A 7,515-nucleotide genomic window follows, 5' to 3' on the forward strand; every position below is an offset into this window, starting at 1 on the left:
TCATAAGTAGCTGTCCACAAAAAGCACAAAGGATAAAAATTGAGCCAATACATATTTTCTGAGCGTCCAGATCTCTGCTATCTATGTAGGTCAAAAATACTTACTTGAAGATCTGTGTTGTCATCAAAGGACATTTCAGCATGATTGATGGACGGCCAATATCTGATGTTACCTTCTGGAGACACTGCAATACAAGCCTTCAATGAAAAACATTTGTGTATTAGGAAACAATCAACTAGCATGTAAAAAATATTGACCATGTTCAATGCAAATCCTTAAGTTCGTTTGATAATACACTGTTCTAAATTTTATAACTTGACTTGGAGTCAAACCACTGAACTCCAGATCCCAAGTCCACCAAACTACTCAGTTTGTCCAGGGCCCAAAGTGTTCAGGTCAGGCCTAACAACCTAATATCTGTAAGTAGTAAGCCCATCTAATCTCCCTTGTTTGAAGAAAAGGGGGGGGAAAAAATGCCATTTTTACTTACCTGTGTGCCACCAAGTGCTGTAAACACACACACTAGTGATGTCCGATGAGCCAAATCACTACAACAACTTAATATCTGTAGTAAGCCCATCTAATCTCCCTTGTTTGAAGAAAAGGGGGGAAAAAAATGCCATTTTTACTTACCTGTGTGCCACCAAGTGCTGTAAACACACACACTAGTGATGTCCGATGAGCCAAATCACTACCGGGTAGTTCCAACTCTCGGCATTGGTTATCTTTAGCTTTACTATGCCAGATCAAAAGTCTTCGTCCCAGTACAAACCAAGCCCACCCAGAATCAGAAATATGACAGCTTGGAGTCTGTGCATTACCTGGGTGTAAGAAACAATGAAGAGTAAGTAGATAATTCAGAATTTTATTAATTAACCTTATAAAATAACATGACAGTTCAAACACAATCTAAGGGGGATGCAAGATACTCTTGCTGTCTTTTTTTTCCAAGGCCAAGTTTAGCAGACAAATCCACTCTCCGTCACAGCATGATAAGATAACTCCTGTAAAGAGACCGAGGTACCTATTACTTATTCCATCCAAAATTACTTTTTCCTTCAAACATTAAGTAATTAAATTTATTCTGGAGTAATACTTACGGTCGGCATGTTTTGTGGCTTCTTTCACAATAACAGGCAGGAAAGATCCAAACTTTTCCACCACATGTGAAGAGGATTTGTACACAACTTGAATATTTTGATTAGATTTCCCCGATATACTGGCTCTCCTGGACAAAGTAAGAATAATCAAAAAGTTAATAATAATCAAGGATGTTTTACATTTTTTGTTAAGTAATAAATAAGTAAAATACTTAAATCTAAAATTTTAGAGATAAACAACCAAAAATTCTTTCCATGTGTTCTACTGAAGCAATTCCTGATTTAAAAATGTATAGTGGTCAAGATGCTCACCTCATAATCAAGGACTCAATTCAAAAGGAATAATCAAGGATTCAATTAGATTCTAGGTATTCTTAATAAGTTACTGTTACTACTGAACATTATCACAAGTTAAGTAATTCACTTACCCTGAAATTCTTGTTGGCGTTAAGAAAGAGTTCCTCTTTCCACTCAGACTGAAACCCTTGATATTTGGAGAGAAAGGAGGTGTCCTGGGAGTCTGGGCCTGAAAGCTTCTACTAAATGAAGAATTCATTATGATACCTTTGTTCCAAACTGCAACAGACAAGGAGATGTAATGATATCAGTAATATACTTCTAATTAATATGAAAAGGGTATTTATTAGTTTAACATGGCTTTTACCTTACTCGATTACGAGTCAAAAGTACTCCAAAATTTCTCTGAGCTCCTGCACCTGAGAAAGAGTCCTTAATGATGATACCTTTGTTCCAAACTGCAACAGACAAGGAGATGTAATGATATCAGTAATACACTTCTAATTAATATGAAAAGGGTATTTATTAGTTTAACATGGCTTTTACCTTACTCGATTACAAGTCAAAAGTACTCCAAAATTTCTCTGAGCTCCTGCACCTGAGAAAGAGTCCTTAATGACTGGATTACACAAGGGCAGTAGGTAGTCCAGTCAAAGGACTTATAAAACCACTGGCATTCAGTAGGTACCTAGGTAATATTGCAGTCCAGTTTGTTGAGCAAAATCAATTGAATGTAGGTAGGTAGCTAGAGCTGTACATAGGTAAGTACAAACCATGTCCAGGCAAACTTTTAGAATCTGTATTCTCAATATACAACACAGAGACACACTTGTAAAGGAACGGCCTTTGAGTAGAAATCCAGACCAGAGAGAGTGGGATCCCTTGGTAAGAACCTAGGTACTTACATACCCACCAAGGTACCGATTTACTCACCAGTTGAGGATTATAAGTGCTGTTAGATTTTCATCTGAGTATCTTGAGATACGTCCAGCGTAATCATATAATTTATGATTACGCTGGACGTATACCTATTACCTATGTAGGTATATCAAACACCTAGAAAAATATTCTGAATACCTATCCTTGAGCCACTGAGGTTGGTTCATTTTGTTAGGTAGGTATTTCATAAAACCTATAAATAGGTAACCTACTTACTTGAATATAAAAAAAAAAATCTCAAAGTTTCAAATTCTCGTTTTGTTATTCCACTTACGGTCTGCATGTTTTGTAGCTTCTTTCACAATAACGGGCAGGAAAGATCCAAACTTTTCCACCACATGTGAAGAGGATTTATACACAACTTGAATATTTTGATTAGATTTCCCCGATATACTGGCTCTCCTGGAAAATTAGGAATAATCAAAAAGTTAATAATAATCAATGATGTTTTGCATTTTTTGTTAATAAATAAGTAAAATAAATCTGAAATTTTAGAGATAAACAAACAACAAAATTTTCCATGTGTTCTACTGAAGCAGTTCCTGATTTAAAAATGTATAGTGGTCAAGATGCTCACCTCATAATCAAGGACTCAAATCAAAAGGAATGACCAAGGATTCAATTAGATTCTATTCTTAATAAGTTACTGTTACTACTGAACATTATCACAAGTTAATTCACTTACCCTGAAATTCTTGTTGGCGTTAAGAAAGAGTTCCTCTTTCCACTCAGACTGAAACCCTTGATATTTGGAGAGAAAGATAGGACCAGAGATATAAGTGTTTTTGTCTGGAAAAACCCTTAGGTGGGCGAATAAATGGTACACTTACCCTAGTTATCATGAACGCCAATCACGTTTAAGAAAAAAATGAGGAAAAGTCAATTTTTTTCTAATGAAAGATATTGAAAAATATACAAAATTCCTGTGTAGAAACCAGAAACTAATTCACAGAACTATTCATTCTGCTGATCGTTCTATGAATCTATGCTGATCGAACCTAACACTGGGCCAATACCCACATTACTTTCCTTCCTATAGGATAAGGAAAGAAAAAATACTCAGCTAAATTTCTTGATTTTCTGCGAGGTTCGATACTATGGTCAAGGCTCCGTTGAGGAAACTTCTATTCATTAGCATGGTTAGTTTATTTTCTCTTAGGTCGGTACCTACCAGGCGAGGGTCGATGGTCGGTTCTCCGTTGTGGACACATTCTTAATACAGTGATTGTTAGAAGTTAAAACTGCAGTGAGAAAGCCGCAATCCAATTTTCCATTTTTTTTTTTTTTTTTTTTTTTTTTTGAGTGTGCTAAGGTATTTTATGTTTTTTCTTCTCTTTGCAAATTTTAACTACTCACACTAAGAGAGGGGTCTCTCTTGTTTTGTGTGCAGTAATTCTTTCTTTAGTTTTCCTTAATAAATTATAATTAATGGGACTTTGCTTATTAAGTCCATTATAGTTACATTATAGTCTTATTACATTATAGTCGGATATTTTCAGTAGAACCTTTATTACTCCTTTTAGGAGCCCCTACATGTTGCTGCGGGGCCCCTAGACGCGAGGCAGCGGGGTGGGATAATACATTATACACCATGGTATGGCCAGAAATTGCCTTCCCGATTTTGGACGATCCCGTGTGTTCCTTTAACATAATTATTTAGTGCGCGGCCACAACGGCAACCATAGACCATGAACCGTTAACCCTCGCCGAGGCCATCGACCATTGCAGAAAAAAATTTGACCCGATTACATTACTTTCCTTCCTATAGGATAAGGAAAGTAAAAATACTCAGCTAAATTTCTTGATTTTCTGCGAGGTTCGATACTATGGTCAAGGCTTCGTTGAGGAAACTTCTATTCATTAGCACGGTTAGTTTATTTTCTTTTAGGTCGGTACCTACCAGGCGAGGGTCGATGGTCGGTTCTCCGTTGTGGACACATTCTTTGGGCTATTTCACATCTAGACTGCAACTTGTAGTATACGGCAGTTTTCATGTTGATGGCTACATAGTCTTATGGGCCTGTTCACTCCATTTGTTTGTTGTTCTTCTTGTTATTCTTACTCTAAATCTAAATAATAATAAAAATAAGTATGGGAAGTAAGCACAAGTAAGTATACCTTGACCAGAGTGCCCCCCCCTTCTTATTCTAGCTTGAGAAGTAATGAATATTGCAAAGTTTTCTCCTGTCGAAGTTGTACTTTCCTCGTGCTGGTTCTTACCGGAAAAAAATGGTAAATACTTAACAAACTCCCAGAAAGTTTCGTCGAAGGACTATCTATCTACATCAGAGGTTCTCAAACTGGGGGGCGTGGAGACGAATCAGGGAGGGGGCGAGCTTTTCCTATTAAAAAAAAAAATCAAATTTATACCAAAATTACCTACCAGGTACTTAGTCTCCAACTCTAGTATCTTGAGATACGTCCATTATGCTTGAACCACTGAGGTTGGTTCGTTTTGTTATTTCATAAAACCTATAAATAGGTAGGTAACCTACTTACCTACTAAAAATCTCAAAGTTTCAAATTCTCGTTTTTTTATTCCATAAAACCCATAGGTAAAAATAATATACCGAGGGGTTGGGTAAGGTAGGGGTGACGTGAAAAAATGAGAATATGCCCAAAGGGGGCGCCATGCAAAAAAAAGTTTGAGAACCACTGATCTACATGGACTTTCCACTAGCTATCTACCTATCTAGGTATCTGTAGTCATAAAACGTGGAGAGGGACGTGAAAAAATGAGAATATGCCCAAAGGGGGCGCCATGCAAAAAAAAAGTTTGAGAACCACTGATCTACATGGACTTTCCACTAGCTATCTACCTATCTAGGTATCTGTAGTCATAAAACGTGGAGAGTAGATATTTTCCGAAAGCTTTTTATAATTTAGTTCTCCCTTCCCCCTTTTTCTTCCCTCGTTTTCCCTTCCATTTTTCGACGTTATTTCTTTTACCTCTTGAGGAAAATGTTGGGGGAACGCAGGGCGAAGTGGTCTACCCGCAAGAGTATTGTAAGTAGGTTTGTCCTGTGCAGGAGGCACATCCACTAAAAATTTGATTTCTTCTTGGAATGATAGTAGATATTCTCCGAAAGCTTTTTATAATTTAGTTCTCCCTTCCCCCTTTTTCTTCCCTCGTTTTACTCTTCTCCGTTTTCCCTTCCCTTTTTCGACGTTATTTCTTTTACCTCTTGAGGAAAATGGTGGGGGAACTCAGGGAAAAGTGGTCTACCCGCAAGAGTATTGTAAGTAGGCTTGTCCTGTGCAGGAGGCACATCCACTAAAAATTTTATTTGATTTCTTCTTGGAATGATTTTCTACTTGTTTCAATTATTCATAAATTCATAATGCTCGTATGTATAGGTAGTATAGGTACCTATTGGAATGATATTCTACTTGTTTCAATCATTCATAAATTCATAATGCTCGTATGTATAGGTAGTATAGGTACCTATACTTAAGTAGCTTGTCGCATAAAATATGGACCAGGAGGCACCCCATATTGACGATTTTGACCAAATGGATTCGGTAAACACTTTGAATTTCATGTTTGTAGTTGAGAGTGTCTGTATGATTAATAAAAAAAAAGTCTTCTTTTCCCCATTCATACATAGTCGATTTTCACAGTTGTTGGTCAGTTCAACGAATTTCATTGGAAATGGAATCGGTAAACACTTTGAATTTCATGTTTGTAGTTGAGAGATGAAAGTGTCTGTATGAATAATTTAAAAAAAATCTTCTTTTCCCCATTCATACATAGTCGATTTTTACAGTTGTTGGTCAGTTCAATGAATTTCTTTGGTAAGTAGGTATTGTAAGTAATAGGTAATAGGTGATCCACACAGTTTCCAAGACATGGCTGACATGGTCCTCTCTCTCAAGTTTCTCTATTTCATTGGTAAGTATTGGACTTACAATAGGTGATTTACACAGTTTTCAAGACATGGTCCTCCACATAAAGTTTCTCTGTCCTCTGGATAGGCAACTCGATATGAAGGAGATCTCCACTCCACCCCTTCATCATTCCAAGGCGCCCCAGTTTTCCCCTACTATTTTGTAAAATATTTCTTAAAGAAAAAGAAAACAGCTTACAGCAGCTTAATATATTTCAGAAGTCCAACTTTTTCTCTCTCAAGTAACTTAAATTCTCTTTGTACAAAGTTTTTTAAAACCAAGAGCGGAGAGAGTACTTACCGACGGAAAATATGAAATTTCTCTCTCAAGTAACTTAAATTCTCTTTGTACAAAGTTTTTTAAAACCAAGAGCGGAGAGAGTACTTACCGACGGAAAATATGAAAACATTTTAATACTGGCCAAAACTTTTCTTGACTTTTTCAAAATGGAAGAAAAAGAAAGAATCTACCAAGCAGGGGTCGCTCAGGAGGAGAAAATGAAAGGAGGAGATCTTTGTTTTTTATACCTTCATCATTTTCATGAAACAGAATAAATAAAGCTGGGTATAGGTACTATGAACTATGAATTAGTAGGTATGGACTGCATAAGTAGCAGTGACGTAAAATTGGACACGAATATGGTTGGTTGGTTGATTGGTTGGTTTGTTTCAAATGTTAGAAACTAGAAATAGACTACCTATTAGGTAATTTTTCTTCTTGCATCCCAATATTTTCCGATAATACCTGCTATACTAATTAAAAGGTCTGAGTACATTGCATGGGAGATGGTCAGCAGTCAACATTCATTCATGTTTATTGGGGGCATGCAGCCTATCCTGATGTGGAGATATTGGGCAAGACAATCATGTCTAGTAAAAAGTCTGAATCGGGCTCCCGCTTCTTATCATGGGCGCAGCTACATTGATGTGTTCAGCATAGGATTGAAAAGTCCCCTTTAGTCTCGCAGTCAAAATCTAAACAAGGTCTTAAATATGCTCCTGGACAAAATTAGCGCACACCTTAAACTTTTCAGGTTTACTTGACCCCTGGTGACCGAGGGTTAATATTGGTATGTGTTGAAGAAATATGGCAAAAACTGAGGTGGGCCAATAATTGGAACCAATTGGGCGAATAATAGGAACATCATTCTGGAAAGTGGGCGAATAATAGGAACACTCGCCTTTTTTCACTTGATGGAAATTTTCGGAAAATTGGTAGACTATTATTATTTCGCTATAAATACATTCTATTAAGGACTAAATTCCGCTTCAAATGAACCTAAGATCACTAT

The 7,515-nt window shown here is 36.8% G+C and overlaps 1 protein-coding gene across 1 annotated transcript in view; it reads right to left on the minus strand.

Annotated features, from left to right (window-relative positions):
* Positions 1–3,110, minus strand: part of LOC103520528 (nuclear pore complex protein Nup133-like) — a gene marked incomplete at its 5' end in the record, with an annotated part of 11,089 nt that extends 7,979 nt beyond the window's left edge. Inside the window, 4 exons of the mRNA XM_026831603.1 lie at positions 105–197; positions 634–821; positions 2,611–2,738; positions 3,022–3,110. Coding sequence (XP_026687404.1) covers positions 105–197; positions 634–821; positions 2,611–2,738; positions 3,022–3,110 — 498 coding nt within the window. The remainder of the gene's footprint in view (positions 1–104; positions 198–633; positions 822–2,610; positions 2,739–3,021) is intronic.
* Positions 3,111–7,515: the final 4,405 nt, after the last annotated feature.

The sequence above is a fragment of the Diaphorina citri genome, unplaced genomic scaffold, assembly GCF_000475195.1.
Source record: "Diaphorina citri unplaced genomic scaffold, Diaci psyllid genome assembly version 1.1 scaffold3739, whole genome shotgun sequence".
NCBI classification, from domain to species: Eukaryota; Metazoa; Arthropoda; class Insecta; order Hemiptera; family Psyllidae; genus Diaphorina; species Diaphorina citri.